Genomic DNA, 27,228 nt, shown 5'->3' on the forward strand with positions numbered 1-27,228 from the left:
AACATTGCCCGTGACCCAGCTGTCGACAGAGGGATCAGCCGGTATATGGATGGAATCGCCAGCCTCTGGCAACGAATGTTAGTAGCTGTGAGGGAAAGATATCCCTACAAGAGTGACCTGGCACCTAAAGTGAAAAGATGGAAAACTATTGAGGAAGGCATCCAGTATTTGAGAGAAACAGCTGTGGCGGAAATGCTATATGATCCCACGTTTGATCCTGAAGATCGGGACCATGATCCAGAGAAAGTAAGGAGTACACCCGAAATATGTCAGAAGCTTTCAAAAACAGCACCAGAAAGGTACGCCGGTACACTAGTGACAACGTTCAACAGATATGAGGACCAAGACAGAAAACCCCCAGTTTTTGAACTGATTCTTACACTTCAAAACTTTGAACAAAAATTTCCGCCATCACACGCTTCCATTTCAGCCATATCAAGGTTAGAAGTACAGATGGAAGACGTGTTAGAGAAAGTATCCCGACTGATTGATAGGGTTGAAAAGATTGCAGCTTTCAGAAGCAAACGCCGTCCTGCTCAAGCAAATGACAGCATTAACTTCATGTCACGTGCGGCTCTGTGGAGTTACTTACGTGAAAATGGAGAAGATATGAAGGAATGGCATCAAAAACCCACCCCTGCACTGCGAGCACGGGTGAGAGAATTACAACACAGACCAACGACCAGTGAAGTTGTTCCTGTCACTACAGGTAACCAATAGAGGGGCCCTGCCCTCAGCCAGAGGAGGGAGAGGGATAATAGAGTGTATTGGACTGTGTGGATTCGGTGGCCTGGCACATCAGAACCACAAAAATATGAGGCACTGGTGGATACTGGTGCACAGTGTACTCTAATGCCTTCGAGTTATAAAGGGACAGAACTGATCCATATCTCTGGAGTGACTGGGGGCTCTCAAGAATTGTCTGTGTTGGAGGCAGAAATAAGCCTCACTGGTAAGGACTGGCAGAAGCATCCTATAGTGACCGGACAGGGGGCTCCATGCATACTCGGTATAGACTATCTCAGAAGGGGGCACTTTAAGGATCCCAAGGGGTACCGATGGGCTTTTGGAATAGCTGCTGTGGACACAGACAACATTCAGCAGCTGTCTGTTTTACCTGGCCTGTCAGAAGATCCGTCTGTTGTGGGGTTGCTCCAAGTGGAGGAGCAACAGGTACCAATTGCTACAAAAACAGTCCACAGATGGCAGTACCGCACCAACAGGGATTCCTTGCTCCCCATTCATAACCTGATTCGTCAGCTAGAGAGACAGGGAGTGATCAGCAAAACTCACTCACCTTTTAACAGCCCCATATGGCCGGTGCGTAAAGCCAGTGGAGAATGGAGGCTGACGGTAGATTACCGTGGCCTGAATGAAGTCACACCCCCACTGAGTGCTGCTGTACCGGACATGTTACAACTCCAGTATGAACTGGAGTCAAAAGCAGCCAAGTGGTATGCCACCATTGACATTGCTAATGCCTTCTTTTCAATTCCTTTGGCCACAGAATGCAGGCCACAGTTTGCCTTCACCTGGAGGGGTGTTCAGTACACCTGGAACCGTTTGCCCCAGGGGTGGAAGCACAGTCCAACCATTTGCCATGGGTTGACCCAAACTGCATTGGAGCAGGGTGGTGCTCCTGAGCATCTACAATACATTGATGACATTATTGTATGGGGCAATACAGCAGAGGAAGTTTTTGAGAAAGGTGAGCAGATTATTCAAATTCTCCTACGAGCTGGCTTTGCTATCAAGCGAAGCAAAGTGAAAGGGCCTGCACAGGAAATTCAGTTCCTAGGTATAAAGTGGCAAGATGGACGTCGTCACATCCCAACAGATGTGATTGACAAAATTACTGCCATGTCTCCACCCACCAGTAAGACAGAAACCCAAGCTTTTCTGGGTGTAGTGGGCTTTTGGAGAATGCATGTTCCAAACTACAGTCTCATTGTGAGCCCTCTCTATCAGGTGACGCGGAAGAAGAATGATTTTGTGTGGGGCCCTGAGCAGCAGCAGGCTTTTGAACAAATTAAGCAAGAGATAGCCCGTGCCGTGGCCCTAGGGCCAGTGCGGACGGGACAGGATGTAAAGAACATCCTCTACACTGCTGCTGGAAAGGAAGGTCCCACTTGGAGTTTGTGGCAAAGAGCTCCTGGAGAGACCCGAGGTCGACCCCTTGGATTCTGGAGTCGGGCGTACAGGGGGTCTGAGGAGCGCTACACTCCAACTGAGAAGGAGATCTTAGCCGCGTACGAGGGGGTTCGAGCTGCTTCCGAAGTAATCGGTACTGAAACGCAGCTCCTCCTGGCACCTCGACTGCCAGTGCTGAACTGGATGTTCAAAGGAACAGCTCCCTCTACCCATCATGCTACTGATGCCACTTGGAGTAAGTGGACTGCACTGATTACACAGCGAGCTCGGATGGGGAACCTCCACCGTCCAGGAATCCTGGAGGTGATCATGGACTGGCCTGAAGGTAAAACGTTTGGAACAACGCCAGCAGAGGAGGTGTCACGTGCTAAAGAAGCCCCACCATATAATGAACTACCAGACAATGAAAAGAGATACACCCTGTTCACAGATGGATCGTGTCGCATTGTGGGTAAGCACCGCAGATGGAAATCTGCTGTGTGGAGCCCCACACGACGAGTTGCAGAGGCCATTGAAGGAGAAGGAGAATCAAGTCAATTTGCAGAGGTAAAGGCTGTCCAGCTGGCCTTAGATATTGCTGAACGAGAGAGGTGGCCAGTGCTTTATCTTTACACTGACTCATGGATGGTGGCAAATGCTTTATGGGGGTGGTTACAGCAGTGGGAACAAAATGGTTGGCAATGGAGAGGTAAACCTATTTGGGCCGCTGAACTGTGGAAAAACATTGCTGCCCGAATAAAGAATATGGTTGTAAAGGTGCGCCATGTAGATGCTCATGTTCCTAAGAGCCGGGCAACTGAAGAGCAGCAAAATAACCATCAGGTAGATCGAGCTGCCAAAGTTAAGGTGGCTCAAATAGACTTGGACTGGCAACACAAAAGTGAATTATTTCTAGCTCGGTGGGTCCATGAGACCTCGGGCCATCAAGGAAGAGATGCAACATATAAGTGGGCTAGAGACCGAGGGGTGGACTTAACTATGGATGCTATTGCACAGGTTATCCATGACTGTGACACATGCGCGACAATTAAACAGGCCAAGAGGATGAAACCTCTTTGGGAGGAAGGGCGATGGCAAAAGTATGAATATGGGGAGGCGTGGCAGGTTGATTATATCACCTTACCACGATCTCGCAGTGGTAAGCGTTATGTGCTCACCATGGTAGAGGCAACTACTGGGTGGCTTGAAACATATGCAGTACCCCATGCTACCGCCCGGAACACCATCTTAGGGCTCGAGAAACAAGTCCTATGGCGACATGGCACTCCAGAGAGAATTGAGTCTGATAATGGAACTCATTTCAAAAATTCTCTTGTAAATACTTGGGCCAAAGATCATGGCATCGAGTGGATTTATCATATCCCCTATCATGCACCAGCTTCTGGTAAAATTGAAAGGTACAATGGGTTGTTAAAAACAATGTTGAAAGCAATGGGTGGTGGAACATTTAAGCACTGGGAGAAGAATTTGTCAGAAGCCACCTGGTTGGTCAACACCAGAGGATCCATCAATCGCAATGGTCCTGCCCAATCCAGCCCTCTACCTACTGTAGAAGGAGATAAGGTCCCTGTAGTACATGTGAAGAACATGTTGGGAAAAGCGGTTTGGGTTCTTCCAGCTTCTGGAGAGGGCAAACCTCTCCGTGGAACTGTTTTTGCTCAGGGACCTGGGTCTACCTGGTGGGTGATGCAGAAGAATGGGGATGTTCAGTGTGTACCACAAGGGAATTTGATGTGGGGAGAGCGCCCTCAGTAATTCTATTACTATGTATATATGTATATATGTATATATGTATGTTGTATGTGTTTGTATTTAATGCTTGTTAATCATTGTTTCTTTATGTGTATATATATATTAAGCATGATGTAATGATGTTGAATAAGGGGTGGAATGTCATGGTTTTATGATTTTTGGTACTGGTATTGCACATCATAACATCATGTAGTGCATTTAGAGTTAAAGAGTTAATGCTCCAGCTCCGTGGACCATCGATAGTTCCAGGTATGCCTGTCTCAGAAGAGAAGAAGAACTCCATTCCCCAGAGGACTTTGTGATGCTTTGCGTTCTTACGTGTTTACGCTCAGAGGGAAAGATAAAAACTGTCTGCAGTCACGGGACTCTCTCTTCCCTTCGGGACCGAGCTCGGCAGTGGGTGTTTGTTGCAGCCGTCCGCCTTCAGCGTTAGCGTAAGGCCTTCGGTTTATCGGACACTCTCTCTCTCGCTCATTTTATTTGATTCATTTGCCTCAATTCCAATTATATTATATTATATTGTGTTATTTTTCCTTTCTGATATCTATTTAGTAAAATAGCTTTCCTCCTCAGATCGTTGCCGCTGTTTTGTTCCTAGGCCCATCTCCCTTCTCCTTTTCCCTTTTCCCCCGTCCCCTTCCCCGGGGTGTGGGCCCGTGGGTCCCCTGCCTAAATTGTCACGGTACCGGGTCAAACTGTCCTGCAAACCGTGACAGGAAAAATGAATGCAAAGCCAAAAAAGAGCTAGAAAAAGGGTGCTTTAAGACTAAGAATTACCTGGATGAATGGAAGAAGTTATCTCAAATCGGAACTGCAGCTGGCCACTGACATGATCTGTAGGAAGCCTGCGACCGAGAGTGTAGCTTACAACCCTGTCCCTGAAAGAAAACAAATACTGTCACAATAGACTATAACCTACCAAATGTCTACTGTCCATAGATAAAGCTGCTGTGTCCTACAAAAATACGTAATGAGTTTCAGAGTCTATTCAGCTCAGCCATGTGGGCATGCTGACTTGCATACAAAAGAACAAATGGCAGAGGAGAGGACAATGTCTTCAATTACAATGGAACAGCTGAGTCAGTGATTCAGACAGGCTTCTGGGGGTACACAAGCACATATGTATATAGAGAGAATGGTGGAAATGGAACTTCTGCTGCATGGGCATGGAAATATCAACATGGGAAGCAAACAACTCCCACTTCAGTTATTGTAACAAGACTTCCTTGCTGACCTGATAGTATCTATCCTTATGTAGAATCTCACATTTCTGTATTTCTTTCCCTTCATTATCTGCATAAAATCCAGCTTTCCTGTACTTCCTATCAAAATTCTGGACAGATCAGTCCCCACTTACCACCTTCTCTTTTCAAGCTGGTTGAACAACTACTCTTCATTTCTTTCCACCCCTCTTACCTCTATGAAGCTGAAATATCAGGAGAACACCTTCCTGACAAGGTTGATCAATGACTCCATTCTGTCCTTGTGCAGGTCCCTCCCTTTGCCACACTTCATCCACCCCTCAGAACAGAATAAAACTACAGAAGAGATTAACTTCCCAGTTGCCCAAAATGAGGTTGAATCAATGTTTGCAAAGCATTTGTTAAGTGCAGGGGGTTCACTGAATAGTTAATATGTATATATCTTTTAAAGAAACATAGTCCCCAGTTGGGCCCAATATATTTACTAGGGTAGTTTCACATGCACTGGAAACTCATATAAATGAGATGATCTCAAGATCTGTATATAATCTTTCTGAATTTGTGGATTCTCATGGTATTTGCCTGAGATTTAAAAGCCACTGTGTTAATAAAACTAAGCCAGATCTAAGTACAGGCTGGAGGCACTGCTCTTGGCAAAGTATGTCCTTAGATAGACAGTGTTTTCCATAAGGAAGTAAAATAGGAAGATATAATCAGATGATGATGACAAATCTTTCCACGTTGAGGGAAGCCAATGATATCAGTTACAAAGCTCTACTTTCCCCAAGCTGTTCTTTTCCATCTGGTTTCTAAAAAGCCACTCTATCTTCCCTGCTTGAGATACAGGGATGTAGTTTAGTCCCTTCTGGTAGATTCAGCTGTCAATATCACAGCCACTTTCTGAACCAGCTGTTCAAAAACACTTCCAACAAGCCCAGCATCCTGCTGTTCAGCTGAACTAAGATCTAATTTTCAGAAATGCCTTCCTGGCAACTGCATCATCTACGCTCTCTTCAGTAGCGTACTTTCTCTCCCTGCTCCTGAAGGTCTAAACCTGAAAGTTCAGAGAAAACTTTCTGGCTTTGTCAGCATGCTATCCATCCATCTCAAGTTGGAGTATGTTACTTTTGCTGCACACACCTTCCCTGGACATTCTTACAATGGGGAAGCAGAGCAGGGCTCCTGATCTGAACTGGATATTCCTTGGCAGCAGAGGAGAGTCAGAAAGATTTAGTCATAGCATGACACATATACTTCTTTCTATAGTATTTCCACTGTGTAAAGGGAGGGGAAACAGATCTGGCAAGATTTTAGCCCAGAGTTTATACTCTGAAACATGAAAATAGCCTGTTGATAACATTAAAACAATGTTTAAATTGAAAATATTGCACTCTCCAGGTTCGTGGCCAGAATACACACAGAACATTTCTTAAATGCCAATTCTCTTGTTTCAAAATGTAGCAGACAAGATTACAGAGAGAAATCACTGGTTGGTCTGTAGTCCTATAAATTCTGAAAAAGACTAACACTGCTCATCAGGCAACTCTCAGTTTAATAATGCCCACAAAATATCATTATATAACTATAACGATACATCACCCGGAATTTCAAATTGGCAGCACACTCCTTAAACAACTTTAAGTACGAGCAGCAAAATTACCCTATGGCATGTCTTTCCAAGAGGCGCTGAACTGGCATAGAGAGTTTTCCCAGGAAACGCTTGATGATCGGTCGGCTCTTTGCAAATTTGTCTTTAACTTCTATTTCCAGGACATCCGTGGGTAGGGAGACGAAGTTGAATTGCTACAATAAAAGAAGAGTACAGAACATCGCTGCATCTGATCGGCCTGTGAGAGTCTCTGGCTTTTTCACAGGACAGAAACAGGCCTTGGAACCCAAGGCATAGGTTGGTCTGGAAGCAATCAAGTGAAAACATCCTATAGGTACTGTGTATTGGAGAACACAAGAATTTCAGATATCCATGTCGTAATAGCAAGCAAAGGCTTGTCTATAGTAAGAAGTGTACATCTATAGGATCTAATGAACTCTGCCCTAGCAGTAATTATTGATCTAAATGCAATTGGGCATTTGATCTTTTTTCCTTTTTTTCCACACAAGTTCTAAATACTTTAAATAGCTGCATGTGAGTACAGCAAAACTGGAAGCCTGGAGAGATGCTTAGTCAGCGTTTTCCTCTTCTAGATTGGCTATTTGTGACAACTCAGCTGTGCAGCACACCTCACCTATTGAGTAGTGAGGTGAATGACAGCTGATCATATGAATGAAGTGAATGACAGCTGATCATAGTTATTAGATACATATTGAAATCTCTCCCGCTCTCATTTCTGCCCTAACTTAGAAAGGAACAGTCAGAAAATGTTCATGTGTATCAGTCTCCTGATGTGGATCACAATATGAACCCACACAGCTAAACCAGAAGGTAAGCCACGGCACAGGCTACCATAACCAGTGATACCAGGGAAGATAGGAATGGCAACATCAAAAATTGGTGTTGTTACTAGATGCTTTGAAACATGTCAACACCACCTCAGCTGGTATGGTTTTAAGAGCATCTGTTTTTACTTACATGTAATGTTTCAGCACGTTTTTTAGAGAGTATGTGCATGCAAACCTCAGGAAGAAACAACAAGGTGGCATTTTAAGTTTTAATTGCAAGGAATTCTACACATATGGATTTCAAGCATAGGAGCATTACAGCAACTGGAGATATTAGGGACTCTGCATGGGGAAAGCGAAGCTTGTTACTTAGGGAGAACAGTAAAAAGCAAAAATATATTACTGCTTATCCTTGCATTCTCCTAGATTGCCTAAATTCAGTAGAGACCATGAGCTGGTGACATGACTCACTGATTGCTTTAATCCAAACAGATCTATTACTACAAAGATGTTATCAAAGAAAAAGAAGGACCTCTCTGCTGTGCCATGCAAAAGTAGGATATCTGTAAGACTGCTGTTTGTCTAGCTGAGAACTCATTGTTGAACTGTAAGCTGACTTCTGTACTAAATGAATATTGAGATAGATGAAAGGATTTCCTAGATTTCTCAGTGCCAGAAATAGCCTATAATAATAGTGCTCTGGGTTACTGATGTCTGGAGTTAAGCCCTAAATTGTCGTTATCCAATTTCCAGAAATGCTGAGTTTGAACAGCTTTCATGTGCAGCTAACATGGGCAGGATTGCCTGTTAAATAGGTCCTGCAAATAAATAAACAGAGAAACGAAATTCAAATGATCTCCAAAGCGTTATTTTCTTCCCACTTTCTACACCTCTGCAGCATACTACTAAAGAGTCTAAACCCTACAAAAGGGGGAAAATTATTTTCTCACGTATATTGAACACTGCCTTACTAAAATAAGGAATATTACCATTACAGTATGGGTATCTTGGGTAACTGTCCATCCATGACATGTACAAGGAAAGCAGAAGACATTCATTTAACTGAATGAGGTTACTTTAATATAATGCAATTTGTCATTTAATGAATTTTCCATTATAATTTTGTTGACATCTATATTGTGAAATGATTTCTGTGAGGTAAAGCATGTTCACACACAGAGATAGAGACTGAACTGTCCATAAGTGGGAATAAAAGTTAATAAACTGCACTTTCCTCTACTACTGACATTCTGTCTTGTGGTATAACTCTTGAAGTAAATCAAAACTTGCATGGACATTTGTTTCTGTAATACCAAGTGAAGCCAAGCCTGGTGGCTCCCTTTTTGCACAAGAAACACACTGACATTTTCCAGAGTGCTTGTCAACACCCAAGATGAAAGGACACATGGAACACACTGTGTTGGAATCAACCAGAGGAAACATCTATTGTTTCCTCAGAAAGCTGTGCCTCTTAGGCATACAAATACAGTGGTATTTCATATAATCTGTAAATTGAAACTCTGTTCTGATTTGATCACCTGCCAACCATGCTGCATTTGGGGATATATACTGGCCTGGGAACAGCTCCTGGTCCATGACCACAGTTTCCAAGCACTTCCTCTAAAACAATGTTCTGATTTTCAAGCTGTGTCTTGAAAGCACAATTAAGTCTTAAAGACCTGAGATGTCCTGTGGCAAATCTCAAAGGATTTACTGTTTGGAAACTAATGCAGCTTGAGATTGAAAATGAACTCAGATAAATGGGATTGGAGACAGCAAGACAGTGATAATTTTACATAATTTGGTTTTCCATTATCTAGACACTTGCTCCCACTGCTTCCATACAGTTTGGTTCATAATGAACAGGCATTTTCCAGAGGTAATCCTTGAATGTGGATGCCCATGCTTAGGCCACTCACCCTCAAGAGCAGCAAGTAATCCTTGGTTTGCAGAACACACTGGTCACTTGTCCTTTGAAAAATGAAACCCAGCAGAACAACCAGGTTTTAGAAATCAAAAACTGATAAATTGATTTTCAAAAGTCACCAATCGCATTTGAAAATATGCAAGTTATTCTGATATTTTTTTATCAGACTGTCTTCTTTGGTAGTGGAACCAGATCACTATCAAAGCCTTATTTTCTCTCTCTTCACTTTCTTTTCTGAGAATGACAGCCCCCATATCTTAGCCATAAAATGCTGGCTGCTTTTACACTGCTCAGTGCTTGGCACTCATGTGTCTGGAAGAAAAAAAGAAACCTGCATTTCATTATCTTCTCTAAAATGTGAGCACATTTCTGAATGAAACAGAGGACCTTGTTACACAGGTCATGGAAAAGGCTCAAGTACTACTCTGTGCCTCAGTCTTTACCAGCAAGACCAGCTTTTAGGAATCCTGGATCCAAGAGACCAGGAGGAAAAAAAAGCTAACACAAGGAATATGTAACCTTGGTGGAGGAGGATCAGGTTAGGGAATCCTTAAGCAAAGTGGGTGCACTTATGTCCATGATCCTAATGGGATGTCCACAAGTTCTGAGGAAGTTGGATGATGCCACTGTGAGGCCAGTATGTTAACTGGTAAAAGGTAGGTAAATTAATACATTAGTGACACAAAGCATTAGGCTCTTGACTTGAAGTTGAATACACGATACAATTTAATAGAATTTGTGATACCCATCACATCACTGGGATGATATACACAGAAATAAATCTTAAAAGGCTGAAAATTGTATTTGATGGGTAAAGAAAAAATAATCATTCAGACAAATATTTCATTAGTGGCTTTTTCACTTCATATACTCCAGTGAAACAATTACATCCTCTAGGTACTCACCACTCTCCACCTGTATTATTCTGCACCCCATTCAAAAATCTCCTGTGCATGTCACTACTGTTCCATTCAATGCTACTCTTACGAGTAGTGGATAAGTTTGTGGAAAATTCCAGTTTCCTAAACTTACTACAGTACTCCTCAATGACAACACAAAATACTGTGGTGTCACTAGCACAGGGTACAGAGCTCCACTGCTGCTGAAGGGTAAGAAATCCTAGAAACATTTCTAGAGGGTCCTAGCCCTGGGATTCAGCAGCAACCACAGTGTTAGAACCTGTGTGATACCTTATTCTGGCATGACACAGTGTTTCTTTTCCTACAGTGAAAAGGGTGCAATAAAACCGTGCTGCTGTTTTAACATTCCAACCAACTCTTTGCATTGAACTTTAAAGATGGATAGGGCCTTGCATATTGACTTACTTAAAAAGAACCCAAAGAATAAAAAAGACCCTTCCCATTTACTTCATGTATTCTACAAAATTCAGAGTTACTGTCTAAGAAACTTGTGAATTTTCTTTGATGACTTAGTTTTGCAAGATGTCTTTCGTTTTATAAATGGTTAATTTCAGCCTTAAGACAGTGGACACTTAAAAGAACTCCTGAAAAAACAAAGCACTGTCAGTGCTTCAAGAGTCATTATTTTTCTTAATCTCTTATATGCTGTCCACAAATTCATCAGTATAGAATAGATTGGAACTATGTGAGGACTCTTGCGAGTCCTAAATACAAGATTAGCCAGACCGATAGTATTTGAGGTGCAAAAGATGTCATCAGAATGTGTTTCTGGAAGAGTGACATATTAAAATAATCTAGATTATTTTTCTCACTCCTTACACTCATCTCTGAAGGAACTAAAGTTGTCTTGGGCTTCCATACTTCAGTCATCACTGGATACTAAAATAAACTCCAGCTTAAAAATCGCAGCTTTTCTGTTTAGACAAACTATGTTTGTTTTACACTTTATGTGGCTATGTGTGCTGGATTGTCATACACTGAACCTGCCACTCACAAGGCTTCACTCAGTGCCATGGAAGCCTCTGGCAAAACACTGAATTCAGGATTTGGATTTCATAGCATCTGTGCTGGACTTATGCTTAGGTACAAAGTCCTGCTTGTCTCTGCAGCCAATTCTTTTGTATTTGCCAAAAGAAGAGGGAAAAAGGTTACCTAAGTGAAACAACAAAAAACAGATGTTCAATCGGTGTCACATTCCAGTTGTTCTCTTCGTGTTTAACTTCTGGTGGAATAATGCATTCATTACGTGAAGCACTGGTGGGACTGTTAGCATCTGGATCTAGACCCTGAATCTGGTAAAAATCAGATAAAATACAACCTGCATCCAGTTTAAAATCATACAGTTATTTCAAAAAGAGTTAAAGCATCTTGGATCAGTGGCAGCCTATTCATCCTACCTTGACCGTCTTGCAGCCAGCACCCAGACTCCATACTTCTTTCCCTGTCGACTGCAGTACAGAATCTCCCTCTCCCCAAACCACTACCGCTAGCATTTGAACCCTTGACTACTTCCTTCTTCTAATTGGTAATTTGAAGAAACAGATTTCGTGATAATTTATTCAAGTGCAGTATTTTTCAAAGGTTGTGGGTTCTCTGAGGTGCAGACAGTGCAACTTATACATTTGAATATACTTTAATCCTGTTTACCAATTCTGATACATTAACTACTATTGTTAAGCACTCCTGCAACAGAGTACTGAGCATCTCTGCTTACCCAACAATTAATTCACCAGAGGAATTTAGCTATCTTCAGAATAATAAAGCAATCACCCAAAGCATTATTTTGCATCTCAGTTATAATCTAACAATATTTGTATAAGCTGAGGCAGAGAAACCAGGAAAGCTGCAAGAAGTTTTGATGGTTTGCATCCTCACAATCCTTATTTGTTGTTTCTCAGGCAAGGCAATCTACTCTTCCAGAGCTAGAATTATTGGAGGTGAAATTCAATGTGTCATTTAACAGCTAACAATTCCCACTATTTTAAATACATTGGACAGCTGCAGCAACCAATTCTTAGTCATCTCACTGCCATTCCTTGAGGCTCTATGCATTCTCACTAGTACCAAAGTAACTAAAGCTGAAGAAGGAATTGGTTTTAGCAAACCGCCACAGTCAAGAAAGAAAGACCACAAACAGATCTCAGGGAAAGTTCACATGGGTTCAGCACTTAATTTGCAATCCCATTGTCAGAATTCAGCCAGACTGAGGTATATTAACTACTTATTAAACCAGTTTGTTTTGTTGCTTAAAATCCTTAGTGATCAGTACTCCTTGCCTGGTCTGTCTATCACTTTCTGCTTGTTAACAAATAAACCTTCTTAAAGGGGATTTATCAAAAGAATGTGGCAGAAAATACATGGTCTCAACATGAAAGAATATGCAAATAGTGTCACTGTTCTTCTAACAGCAAAATTAGAAGGATGATAAACGTTCACATATCTCAATTCTACTAGATGAACAGAAGAATAGACAAAAAGGACATTTCCTTAAGAGATTTCTTTACATTTTATCCCAAAATAGCATGGTAGGACAATTTGCTGACTATGACCTTGCAATTGAGCAAACTGTTAGCAAGCCTGGATAATATGAAGGCTAATCCAAAAGTAATCCCTTCTACTTTATTATATGAGCCCACAACATCAGTGGTGGATGTTGGTGATACAGCTGTAGAAGTTAAACCTTCCTTCCAATATTCCATCACATTCTGTTGCCACATAACAGATAGTGGTAGAGGGGCATCTGAGAAACTGGCATCTGACACAGAAGAACACGTAAAGCAAAGGTATGGAATTTAATTTCTCTGGGAAGAAAAGGTTGACATCCATTGATGCCTGCTGAATGTTTATGGAAACCAAACAGGGGATGTGAGCACAGTGAGGTGGTGGGCGGTGCATTTCAGCAGTGGTGACAGTGGGTCATCTCCACTGGTGCAGCTTTTTACAAATATAGCATCTGGACTCCTGTTCCTTGCTGGCAAAAATGCACTGCTCATGGTAGCAGCGATGTTGAAAAACAGTGCTTTGTAGTGGCAATTCTTCTTTATCAAACAGTGTTTTTGTGCTCTTTGTTACCTGATGTAGTTTCCACAGAAATAAACTGGATGCATTACTTTCAGAGCAACCCATGTACATATATGGGCAAGTCAGATGGGTGACTCAATCATAGAATGGCCTGGGTTAGAAGAGACCTTAAGTCCTAACTTCCCTGCCATGAGCAGCGTCACCAGCCAAGAGATCAGGCTGCCCAGGGCCCTATCCAACCTGGCCCTGAATGCCTCCAGGGATGGGGCATCCACAACATTCTTGGGCAACCTGCTTCAGTATCTCACCACCCCTGAGTAAAAACAAAAACAACACAAAACTGCCTAATACCTAATCTAAATCTCCTCTCTTCTAGTTTAACATAATTTTTCCTTGTCTTATTACCGTTTGCTAATGTAAAAAGTCAGCCTCCTACCTTCCTATTAACTCTCTAAAAAGTACTGGAAGACTGTACTGATGTCTCTGCAGAACCCTATCTTCTCCAGAATAAAATGTTGAGCAGCTCCTGGCCTTGGTGATACCAGCACACATGGATAAAAAGCAGAGTAGCCACAGCCACTTTCATTGTCCAACAGTGCACATTTTTCTGCTTCTGGATAGTAAAGATACCTTTCATACTGTGGATTCTTCCCAGTATTAAAAGTTTAAAAATACAAAATGGAAGCTATAGATTACTCTGGGAGGTGTCTCTTGAAACTAGGCTACGCTGCAGCTGGAAAAGCAAATCCAAAGAGGTTACAGGGGCAACAACCCTACCACTAAGTAGGTCAGCAATGTGACAGCCTGGTTGGCTTTCAATCCCTGCTCTTTGTATTGTTTCTGCTTTATCCACTTGTCATCTAACATATATCTACAACTTCACCTGAAGCCAACATCTTCTAACGAGTGAAAACTTCACCCCTACAGCCTCTAACAGATGGCACAGCAATAGTCTCGACAGGTTGGAGGTATCTCCTGCCTGTGCCTGATCAATGAGTACCTGATGCAATAGAACTGGTTCAATCTGACACTTAGGGCCAGACTTGGGGAAAAGGCTGAGATAGGTGTTCTGGCCAATGACAAGAGGAAACCAGGAATCTTAGTATCAACATACTAAATGCAGTCACAAAGCCATGCATTGCCTACAACTGGCAACAGTCATTGGCATCAGTTTTGGCTTGTGCCAACCAATTGGTAGAAGTGGGATGGGCGTACTACAGGCAAGGGTGATTTCGTAGTTGCACACCACAATATTCAGCACTTTGGCTTAGCAGAACGTGATGTTATGCAGGTGTGTGAAAACAGAAACATCACAGAGGGACTCCTCAACCACTGTAATATACCACATGGTTTTTAACCTGCTTCACTGAACAGTTCTCACTGAAGGCTCTCACCTCATACTTTCACTAGAAGTGTCCAAATGTTGCAATACAACTCATCTCATAGTAAGATATTTCCATTTGGTTATGTTCCCTTGTATAAAGGACTATAAAATAGAGCAATAGGAGCATAGCTTTAATTCAGGGTCATTTGTGCCAAACAATATTTAAACAGCCTGAAAAATGAAAATCATTAATATTACATGACATTGATGAAAAATTGCCTGAAGTATCACAGTGCGCTCAGTCTTCTTTTAATGCAAGTGGCTACTTGTTTTCTTTTGCTTTGTAGGATTTTATTTTGATGAAGTCCTACATAATTAAAACAACACTTTCATTTCTGAATTTTCAAGAGTAATCAAGAACATACAGAAATATAGCAGTTTGTAGTGATTTCTAAAGTTCCGTTTCCCTGTTTCTGAATTTTTCAAGTTTAGGAGTCAAAACAAATTAGATTCAACAAGAAAGAGAAAGAAACTGAAAATAAAAAAAAGAAAAAGAACTTCCAGCTTTGGTTTACATGGGCTATGGTAGAGACTTAGGAAAGAATCACACTTCTGAAATAATACATCACCCCAAGTATATTGGGGAAAAATTATTAGTGATGGAAGCTGTTTATGAAATAACTATGATTTCTCAATTTTTTATTTCAAGTATTCATATTCACCAGTGTTCTGTAAAAGGTGAATGGAAAAAATAGCTACCACCACAATTCCGCAGATGTTTGTAGTTCTTCTCCTCTTGTCCCCCAAAAATATAAAATTGAAGAAGTCTAGGAACTTCTGTGCCAGAAACGCCAATGTGGGTTTTTGTAAAAACTTCAGAGAAGCTGATGTGTGTTAAGTGCCTGTACTTTGGTTGCTGTTTAACATTTCTACATCAGCCAAAGAAAATGATGGATAGCATGTTGAATGACATCTGCAAGGTTGTTGACTCTTTATGCACTAAAACACTATCAACTGGAAGGCAGAAGAAACATGGTTGCAACAAGAAAACCAGAGAACAAAAGAGAAGGTAGAAACCAGCTGCATGTTTTTCCTTTCCTACAACCATTATTAGGTCATTTCGGTTTCTCCTTTTCTCATTGACAAATTCTTCAGAAAAAGAAATGTCAGCCCACAAACTCAGGCATATCTTATGACCCTTGACATTTAAACAGGGACACGTTCTTTTTCTGGGGTTATTTTATGTTCTGGCAGTGCAAAAAGACCTTGAAGTGAGAGCAAATCACTTTGGCTGTAAGTTGTTTTCATCAAAAGACTTCCAACCAGTATTGAGTACTTCTAAGATTTTCAGCCTCTGTCAGCACAGCTGATGTCCCTTTTCTAATGTGAACAGCTTGTGTCACCTCAGTAGTTTAGTCTGGGCAACGGTGAACAGCAAGATCACAGGTACATCCCATGTTCTTTGAGCATCAACCTCTGGCATCCATGCTTTCTAACTCCCGCAATCACATGCACCATATGTGACACATAATGCAGCATTTCCTTTTAATGACTGCTCACCTCTAGACTGCTGTCTTATCCACTTCACTAAAACTTTTCTGCCAACAAACTCCAGTTCCAGCAACTCTGAGCTAGAACGCCTCTGCCAAACACATCCGATGCTTAAGGATATCCGATGCTAAAGAAAATACTGCTTGGCGGGCACCTCACAACAAGGCCTTCCACTAAACAAAAGGCACTTTCTTTCAGACTAGCTCGGAGATGTGATCTCTTCCCCAGCAAAGGTTCATCTGGAACATAACCTGATGCAATACTTAATTTTTTTTATCATCCTCCTCAATGTAGGAGTACTCGGTGACCATTCTTTCATCTTTTTCCCCACTCAAACTTCTGTGCCTATGTAGTTTGACCTAATTATTCTTAAACTACTCTGCAATTTACATTTTAATTTGAATAAATCTATTTAGTCTACTTATTTACTTCTACTCTTTCCTGCAGTGAAGATATTGGTCCGACAGAAAACATCAGTAAATCAAACTCTTAATGCCAGGTTCCTTTAATTCCAGAGAGATTCCTTATTCTTTGCTGTCTGTTTCCATTCTAGGTGTAATTTAAAAACAGCAGGGAGCAACTGAACTCTAAGATCTCATTAACGCCCATGAAGCCATTCCAATAACAAGCAGCAGACCTGAGAGCATTTCTTCAAGGTGATAGGAAAATGTGCCAAGGGCGATTTTAATTTATATTACCACTGATATTTTTCATAAACATTATTTGCATCCTATTTTACTTTACATAACATTTCTTCTCTGTGTTCTTACATTATGACAATCTAGCAGCAATTTTTCACATTATCAGAATATATTTTTCAATTCTGGATTACATTTGCCTTCCATGATTAACTTCATAAATGAAATCCACAAAGAACAACCCATGCTGAAAGTTTTAATTTATCATTTGTAGCTATTTAAGCCTTTTGCATTGACAAAAAGTCATGAAATACACCAAACCCTGTTAGATCAACAACTAGTTGGATAAGAAAATGCTTATACACAAGAAAAAGCTTAAAAAGAGAAACAAATCTATAGTCAAAGTTGTTTTCGTGTTTTAAGACAACTCTTGGCTCAACACGAACTGCTTACCTCTCCTTGCCAGATTGGGTTAACAGTATTGCACATGATCTTCGACCTTTTCTCCTGTCCATGATGAGGAAGTGCTGGGAAGATGCTGTGTTTTCCAGGTTGGATGGAAATCTTCAGATAAGGATCTGGATTGAAAAACATTCCTTTCTTCAGACCAAAAGCCTGGAAATCTGAAAGAAGTTAAATAAGGTAAAATAAACCAATTATTTTTTCACATTGGAGGATATTCTCTGGAAGGTCAGGAAAAGAACACAGAAAACTCATAAGCAATTTAGATAGCACTGCCAGAATATAAAAAAAAGCCTTATTATAATTTGTGAGGTAACATATGTTCAAATGATAATAGTTTTGTGATTTGGTAATAAATTATTTGGTTAAACTGCAATTCTTACAACCTGACTGTGCAGAGTAATGTGGCCTTTAAAACAGTGCTTATGGAACTAAATAAAAATGATCTGAGCTAAGCAATTGCTCAATCCAATTCCAGAGCATGCTCTGAAAGAGATCCATTCATTGTAAACATGGCAATCAGTACTCAATGTATGCCACTCTCCTAAGTATCAATTTTCTACTTCTATGAAATGCAGCTTTTAGATGATTTCTACTGCATGAGAAGCTATTTTACATTTCTTTCCACTTTAAAATACTTTCTTCTATGCATGGGTTAACTACTACCTGAATGAATTTAGGAAAACTCACATATCTAATGTCCAAGCTTTGAGTAGGAATTACTATCTGCAGAACACCCTGACAGGGCAGTATGAGCTGTACAGAGAAAATCTCCATGCGCTAATTTAATGTTTACTCATAAGATCGTAAAGAAAAGCAAAGTCCATTATGATTTCTTGCTGTGAAGTCAGTGAAATGCAGTTCTATAGATATCATTAATTTTGGTTCAACTGCTCATAAACTAAACCTTCTAGCCTTTTCCAACTGTATTGATAAGTCTTCCTTGGAAAACATAAAGCACTTGCTTTTATTAGTGATTTTAGTAGCCAATTTCTTTACCACCATTCTTTGCATGGAGGTCTTCCTCCTACGTTTACAGCTTTACACAGGGCTAAAAGTACTGACCTGTATTCTAGCTGCTTTTTCTCTCTTGCTGTATTGAAGAGACATATGAAGCATCATACAAAAGTATTACAAAACTGCTTAGAGGCACTCCTAAATATTCAATTTAAGCTTTACTTTTTTAGGCAGGTTTTCAAAATACTATCTTTAATAGTGCTTTAACTCTCTTCTAACTGAAGAAATCAAAATCACCAAGTTATTCTAACAAGTTAACAGAATAAACACATAAAGCACTCCTAGAAGACATTCTAGATGAATGTGAATTTTCACACTGAGCTTACACCAACACCAGCATTTTGTTTTATTTTAGAAATCAAGAACACATAAGATTCACCAAGTTGCATTTTGCTTTCTTCATCTATGGTAATAGTGAACATAAAAGTGTGCAAAATAAAAAGTAAGTTAATTTTGAATGCATATTCCAAGATGCAATTTATGCAGCAGACCTTCAAAAGCAGTTAGCACTAAAACCGACGGTATTAGAAGTCACATTCTTCTGATATTCTTAAAGAAAAAAAAAAGGGATATCATCACTAACAGCCCATGTGAAAGTACTTCGCTTACACCATGTACTACCATGGTTCTAGCAATGTTTTTACACAGAGAAAAAGATCTGGTTCAAACTGATAACATGGGTTTCTTTTCTGACTGTGCAATCTCTAAGTTACCAGCATGTATATAACCTTATCAGCTCTTCATGGCAAACTGTTTAGCTTTGGAAGATGTACTGTTAGAAGTGCTTTCCAGAAATAAAACCAAGATTGCAAAAGTACTATGAATGATAAGGCCAAGCAGAGTAATAGCGTCAGCATGCTAAAATATGAGAGAAGGGAAAGATCTCTCAGATCTTACTTTCTTTCCCTCTGATGTTTCCTCAAAAGATTCAGAAACTGAAATATTTATTGCTGTATATGTTTCTGACTTTTTTCCTTCAAACAACAACTATACTATCTTTCTGTGCCACTCTGCAGATATTAAAAGACATGTATCATAAAAAATCCAGCATACTATGAAACCCTCTTTTCATTTTTGGGAAATAATGAGTCATGACAGTGAAGGTACTCCTAATCTTAATTAGTCAATCTGATTCTTGTATTTGGATGAGAAAAATGTTTTAGCCAAGCACGTTAGGAATTACTGTGTATCATTTTCTTGCTTAGATTGCATAATACCACAAATAAAGCTAAAATACCAGAAACTTCTATTTTTAATGCCCAGTGCACACAAGGATAGCAGAAGTAGATTTCTCAAGTAGAGAAATATAAAATATCTCAAATTCCGAGCATCATGAAAATCAGCATAAAAATAAAAACTCAAAGTTACACTGGCACCAGTGTATACACAGAAGAAATCAGTTTAATTTGAAGTGGAACTGATGAATGCTGTAACTACACCACTCAGGTCTACTCTTACCACTGCTGTGTAAGATCTGGTAAGAACATCTGTTCCACATTTGCAAATGAAAATATTTCTTGTCATTTGTACTGTCTTCAGCAAAGGTTCTGAAGATACTGAATATTTAGAGTTAACTTTATCTTGGTAAAGAGAAAAACAATGAATCCAGATGGCTGAGATTTATCTTGCTGTACATTGCAGCTTTAGTGTATTTCTTGAAGTCATACATGGAAATGCTTCTGACATAACTCACCCATGCTTTTCAAAGGTATATTTTTAGCCAGTCTACTAAAAAAAGTTGTTGATATACCATATGTCAGTTTCCCATTTGTTCATAAATCATTTTCATGTAACAAAAGTTATATACATCTACCAATTTGTGAATGTGAGGCACTGTCTCTGATGGAAGATGATTGAAGGCAGTGGAAGGAAGAAACTCAGGTGCATGGGCAGCAACTGCCAACTCTTCTCATTGTTTCAGGCTTTCATTAATTGTAATTATATGCATCCTATGCCAGCTAGGCTCACTTTACTATATAGAAATGGCTCACACCAACTGCTGCCTGATGCTCCCCCTGGGGGAATTGTCTATTTGTCCCAACTACAGGGTTTCCCCTTTTGTAAATGCTGATTTCTGGCTACCTTGATGAGACTTAAGGAAGTTTTACTCCAGGTCACCTGCAGGGACATAGCTTCTGCCCTTAAGGAGGGCCAAAGACTCATCCTGTAAGCCCATTTTCAACACACATCCCAAAATTTCACTAGTTAGTGAGGAAGATTCTATCTTTGTGGCTATTTGGAAATCAGTGTTTGTGTAGTGGGAAAACATGCAACTAGATGGGGATGTTAATCAATTCACAGTTGGAATCTATTTGTGTTTTCCAGGTCTGATTTTGTCTCAATACAAGTGACTAAGCTTTCCAAAGGTCAGAGGAGGTATCATGACAGCTGCATTTCACCATACACTGCAAGGACATTCTCTGATTATAACGATAAGCAAAACAATTGTAAGAATGGTATTTATGTTCCTTGCAGAAGTACTGGACCAGTCCATACCATAGAAAAGAATGGAGAATAAGAGTGACAACCAGGGTGCGGAAAAGGCTATTTTCTATGTGAATTATGGTTAGCTTGATCGTCAGTCTGTTGGTAGGTAAATTAATGAAGTTAGTTGTTCTCCCCAAGAGAAGAAAAGCTTTTGCCAACAGCTGTGGAAGTTTTCTGAGAAAGCACACACAAGGCTGCAGTGAGGTCTTCTCAGAGCCTTCTCTTCACCAGATTGACCAAACCCAGTTCCCTCAGCTTTTCTTCACAGGAGAAATACTCCAGCCTTCTGATCATCCTTGTGGCCTTCCCTGGGCCTGCTCCAACAGCTCTACATATTTCTTGTGCTAGGGGCTGCAGACGTCACCACAAGAGCCACTAATTAGGTTGTCAATTGATAAGTCAGTTTCCCTTCCAACTTCCTTTGTAAATTAAAAAGCTTCCAGTTCAGCTTATGACATTCAGTAACTGTACTTGACCAAGACTAGTAATTGTTTTGACTACCAATATGATAAAGTAATTGTCAAAGTGCTAACACTGTTTCTTTTATAGCATGCTCCATGAAGACTTTCACCAAAACAAGTATCACCTCTCTGAGAGCATAAGTTCACATACTGTGCTACATAAGACATAGAGGTGGCATCAAAAGAAGGAAAAATAATCATATTTCAAGATTCAGCAGTAAGCATGGAAGAACCTCCTCTCAGCAGTGTGCTTTTAAAGGAATAGAAATTTTAAGCTACCAGGAGTGTAATAACCTTTCAACAGTAATGGTACAACAATTTTGCACTGACTTGGAAATACCAATTTGATTCATGCAGTAGTATTTTAGTAGAACTTATAGTAGGGAAAACAAGCAGAAAATAAGCAGTATTCCAAGTCATATAACATTTTTACAACTCTGTAATGTTTGATTTATTGAAATCAAACAGTAATGTGCAGTGATAGGAAGTATTATATCACAGTAAAATATTATAGTGGAATTGAGAAAGATAATGTACAATAAATTACTAAACTACTGAATGGGATTCAGCAACTGGTGACACGCAAGAGGTTAGATAGTTAAAATAGTTCTGTTCTCAGAAATCTACAGATCTACATTAAACTACATTATCCTCTTTTGTAAAGGAAAATAAGAGAATTGGCTGGTATCTTTACATAAGGAGGTTCTTAAAAATCTGAGTTCAGAAACAAGTTCTCTAAACAGATAGATGAGCCTGAACAAAAAATGTCAAATGAGACTACCAGACAAAATATTGAAGTCTGTGAAAAAAGAGGGAAAAATCATTTTTCTAGGGGAATATGCTACAAGGGACTGTGGAAAGGGTTCTCATTTCTGTGAGGAATAAAGAAATTATTCATAAATGGTCAAACAACTATCAAGAAAGAAAGCACAGGAAAAGGTCTGAACAGTTACTATGAACAGTTGAGGGTTTTGTCATCACAAGCTGTTAGCCACCAAAGCAAAATAACATCTCATCTTCCTCAGAACCAGGCTACATCTGTCTTAGACAGTACTGAGCCAATATCAAACAAAGCTTCATACTACAGCTTAAGACTGTGTGTGCTGCACAGGATAACAGCAGTTTTAAACATGTTGATCTAGAGCACTGCAGTACCTGCAGTCACTGATGTATTGGAGTGGGAAGCAAGTCACCTCACCTTAGCACAAGCTAAGGAAGGTAAAAAACAAAAAGGCAAGTGATTAATAACTTTGAGGTTTAAGAACATATTTGGGCAAGTCAGCTTGAGCTGGGGAGGGGAGAAGAAATTTAGCAGCTAGAGTTCCTGTTAGAAAATTGTTCACTAGGGCTTCAAGGAGCGATTAGAAGACAGCACATTCTACATCCGCATTTTGATCTAGCATTTTGAAGTAACTACAATTTTCAAAATAACCTTTAGTGGACCTAATATTACTTCCAGATATTTAGACTCTAAATTCCAAAAACTGAAAACTGAAGTTGTCTCAAGTGCAAGATCTGGCAGATACAGAAAAAGAAAAAAAACCCAATCCCTGAGTGCCATACATTCAGGTTCACGTTTTGAGTTTGTAACACATGTAAATCTTCTGGTCACATGTTCCAGAAAACCACTTTGTAAATAAGTGTGAGCAATACATGAAATAGTAAAGCTTGAAAAAAAGTCATTTAATGTGATACACTGCTAGGAGGTATATCGCACAAATATCATAACACTTCTTACAAATACCATCCAAAGGAGTGGTTCACAGGGCTTTCAGCAAACATGTTGTATTGCTGCAAAACTACGAACTTTCATGGAAGCAGCTGGTACATCTTGGACAGCTTAGCACATTTCTTCTTTCTGCACATCATACAAGAGAGCTTTGACACTGCTTATCAAAAGCATTACATCCACCAGTAACTAAATGCTAAGTTGCTCAATAGTTTTCCTTCAAGACTGTTTGCAATCTAAATTAGGCTTGCAATATTTCTCTTAGTACTTTAAAGAAAGTTATAATACAATTCTATAATACAATTGTTTAAAAGACTAAGAAACCCCACCTCAGGAAATTACCTTCTTTGAGAAGAATGTTTCTAATTAACCAATTAATTTGAACTAACTTTTCACATGACCAACTTCCATCACTAAAGAAGCAAATACTTTTCAAGAAACAAAGTCCCTACAGACTTTTTCAGAGAAGTTAGTGATCTCCTTTTGCTCTGAAGCATCGGTTTCTTGTTTTTTTCTTTGCAGAGATTAGGCAGGGAATGGCCTGACATTAGCCCTGAAGAGAAGGATTTGGGAGGGTCAGTTGATGAAAGATTCAACAGGAACCAACAACAGGCACTTGCAGCCCAGGTCAACTGTATCAAGAAAAACATGACCAGCAGGTTGAAGGAGGTTATTCCACTCCTCTACTCGACACTCATGCAACCCTCACCCAAAATACTGCATATAGTTCAGGAGACTAATGCAAGAAGGACATGGAGCTGTTGGAGTGAGTCCAGAGAAAGGCCACAAAGATGTTCAGAGACAGACTGAGATAACTGGCTCTCCAGCCTAGTGAAGAGAAGGCTTCAGGGGTAAACATCCAGTACCTGAAAGGGACCTACAGGAAAGATTGGGAGGGACTTCTTATAAGGGCATATAGCAACTAAATCAGAGAAAATGGCTTTAATCTGGAAGAGGATAGATTTAGACTAGATATTAACAAGAAATCCTTTACTATGAGGGTGATGAGACACTGGGAGAGGTTACAGGTGCCCCCACCCTGGAAGCATTCAAGGCCAGGCTGGATGGGGTTTTGTCATGGGTTTTACGGTTCTTGTTATCAGTATTCCACATAATAATATCAGGTAGTGTACTGGTAGTTAAAGAGTAAATGCTCCAGTGCCATGGATTGCCAATATTTCCAGGTACCCAGTTCTCAAAAGGACTACATATCCCAGAAGACTTTCACTGATCCATTTCCACTTTTCCTTCAGAGGGAAAGAAAACTAATCCTAAGTCTGCTTGACCCTGCAGTTGTGTTGTTCCTAGCCATCTTGCCTTCAGTAGCAGAGTAAGGCTTTCAGCTTCTGGATACTCATTTTATTTATTAGCTTCAACTCCAATTATACTCTATTATATTCCATTCTGATATATTCAGTAAAGTAACCTACCTCATCAGATCATTGCTGTTGTTTTGTCTTTAGGCCCATCTCCCTTACCTTCTTTCCCCCTCCCTTTCCCCTGTTAACCAATAGAATAATATATTCCAAATATTTTAAATGGTACAGTCTTGCTATACTTTAAAAAAAGCCATAAATTAAATGGTTTGGTTTATAGAAGGGCTAACTGAGACAATATTATTTAGCTGTTTCAAGTTATTGCTCTTGATATCTCTCAGTCTAACAGGCCAAAGAACCTGAGGTAACAGAAGTGTGCATTTTATTCTGACCAAGTATGCTTAAGAACATAAAGAAGTGTTAATATTCTTTCTTGATTTCTTCTGAGCTAAAATCTATCTTTTGTTTAACAAATAGATGTCACTGGATGCATGTCCATTGTTCAACCTATGAAAAAGTGTTGTGTTAAATGGTCTGCATTTAATGTCAGTCTAACTGCCATACATCCCTAAGGAGACACACTGGGCACTTCGTTATGGGAAGTAAACGCAGAAGTCCCAGCTGACTTCAACACAACTTAGAATGAAGCTTGAAATAAATCATATGGTCAAATCAACTATATAATGTGATGCTTGCCTGAATGCAGAATTTACTTCATACAGAAAAACTTACCTAGTAAAATTTTTATGAGCATAACTGGTGTATAACAAAACTACTCTTTAACGTGTGTTATTTTCTCAAAGAACTTCCAAGTCAAGTCTAGCTATTTCCCTTTCTAGTATGGAAGAGATCCTTAGGACATCCCTCACTTGGGACAGAGGTCTGAAGGGCAAAGGGTCCAGGAAGACTGGACATTCCACAAGTAGGAAATTTTGAAGGTGCAAGAGGAGGCCATCCCTGTATGCCATAAGATGAGTCAGTAGGGAAAAAGACTGACCTGGTTGGATAGGGAACTTCTGTTGAGACTATGGGGAAAAAAAAAGAATTTACCACCTTTGGAAGAAAGGGCAGGCAACTCAGAAAGAATGCAAGGATGTTACTAGGATATGTAGAGTGAAAATTTAGAAGGCAAAAGCCCAGCTAGAGCTAAATCTAGCCACCTCTGTGAAAGAAACTATATTCGTAAGAACATTTTAACAACAAAAGTAGGGTTAAGAAGAATCTCCATTCTTTATTGGATGTGGCAGGGGACATTATCACCAAGGATGAGGAGAATGCTGAGGTACTCAATATCTTTTGCTTTTGTCTTCAATAGTTGTCACAGCTATCCCTGGGGATACATGGCCTACAGTATACTAACTTGTATCAGAAATAGTATAGCCAGCAGGACTAGGAGCTGACCATCCCCCTGTACTCAGCACTGGTGAGACCACACCTCAAATGTGGTGCTCAGTTTTGGGCCCCTGACTACAGGAAAGACACTGAGGCCCTAGAGCATGTCCAAAAAGTGCAATTAAGCTGGTACAGACTTGTGCTCCAGACCCTTATGAGGAACAGCCAAGGGAACTGGGACTGCTCAAACCAGAGAAGAGGAGGTTCAGGGGACACCTTATCATTCTACAACTACCTAAAAGGAAGTTGTCTTGACTATTGATAGGACAAAAGGTAATGGCCTCAAGTTGCAATAACAGAAGTTAATCTTGGATATTAGGAAAAGCACCTTCTCTGACAGAGTGCTCAAGCATTGGAACAGGCTGTGCAGGGAAGTAATAGAGCCAACATGCCTGGAGGTACTGAAGAAACATGGAAATGTGGCACTTAAGGACACAGTGGTGATGGTTTATGGATGAATTTAGAGATCTTAGAATCATTAAGGTTGGAGAAGAGCTCCACGATTCCAGGATTGGAAGGGACCATAAGATCCAACCCCTTTGCCAAGGGCAAAATTTACATCCAACAGTCCACATTGCTCAATGCCCCACCCAATCTGTTCTGTAACACTTGCAGGGATGAGATGCTGACAGCTTCTCTGGGTAGCCTGTCCCAGTGCCTCGCCACACTCATGCATGGATAAATACATATGTACACACATTAAGGGTTTTAATAATTGCAGTTTCCCACTCTCTGGGCTTAAACATTTCACACTAACAGTACCTTACCTGACAAGGAAAAGCTTATCAGCCTCCGATTTCCCTGTCCCTGGATTGAATCTTCATTGGTGATGCTTTTAAAAATCTGCTGGAATAAGAATAAAGATTAGAGGAGTATCTCTTGGACACAAACTGCTTAGTAACTGACCTTTTTACAAGGTAACAAAAAAAATCAATTAGACAACTATTAATCAAAACAACATTTTTATCCGGGTAACAATTTAATCACTAGCGACCAAAGTCAAACTTTCCTGGATGCGTTTCACTAAAACAGAACGATACAAAAATGTTACTGTAATTTTTCTATAGCTGTTCCTCATCCCAAAAGGGACTATTTATTAAATGAGATAGAAGCAGTAAATAAGGAGCTCTCACATTTATTGAAAACAACTGTCTTTATAACATAATACAGATAGAGTGGGAAATCCTCCTCCACAGTTTATCACACATACTCCTGAGAGCTTATACTACTGTGCAAATAACTGTGTATTATAACAGTAAGTACTGAAGAAGGTGAAACTGAAAAAATAACAAATCAATAGGTGACTTTCTGAACTCAAAAGCCAGGTCCGCAGACTGAATTTTAATGTTAGGCTGCTGTTATATAAATTAAAACCCAGTTATCTTTCTGGCTGTGATTAAAACTAGGAAACAAGAACACCACCATGTCAACATATAATGCATAATTGAGAACTTGCATCAGCTGGAGGACAGAGTTTTCAC

General features: G+C 40.0%; 1 protein-coding gene across 4 annotated transcripts in view; it reads right to left on the bottom strand.

Moving 5' to 3' along the window:
* Positions 1 to 27,228, bottom strand: part of HECW1 (HECT, C2 and WW domain containing E3 ubiquitin protein ligase 1) — a 266,177-nt gene that overhangs the window by 77,688 nt on the left and 161,261 nt on the right. For 3 of the 4 annotated variants that reach the window (XM_065752994.1, XM_065752991.1, XM_065752993.1), the window contains exons 5-8: positions 26,515 to 26,593; positions 17,337 to 17,506; positions 6,766 to 6,908; positions 4,681 to 4,781 (exon numbers count right to left, since the gene is read on the bottom strand). In XM_065752994.1, coding sequence (XP_065609066.1) covers positions 4,681 to 4,781; positions 6,766 to 6,908; positions 17,337 to 17,506; positions 26,515 to 26,593 — 493 coding nt within the window. The remainder of the gene's footprint in view (positions 1 to 4,680; positions 4,782 to 6,765; positions 6,909 to 17,336; positions 17,507 to 26,514; positions 26,594 to 27,228) is intronic. The other variant, XM_065752992.1, reaches the window with a different exon arrangement.

Source organism: Cyrtonyx montezumae, unplaced genomic scaffold (genome assembly GCF_038088225.1).
Source record: "Cyrtonyx montezumae isolate F1298 unplaced genomic scaffold, pur_monq_1.0 scaffold_8, whole genome shotgun sequence".
Classification (NCBI taxonomy): Eukaryota; Metazoa; Chordata; class Aves; order Galliformes; family Odontophoridae; genus Cyrtonyx; species Cyrtonyx montezumae.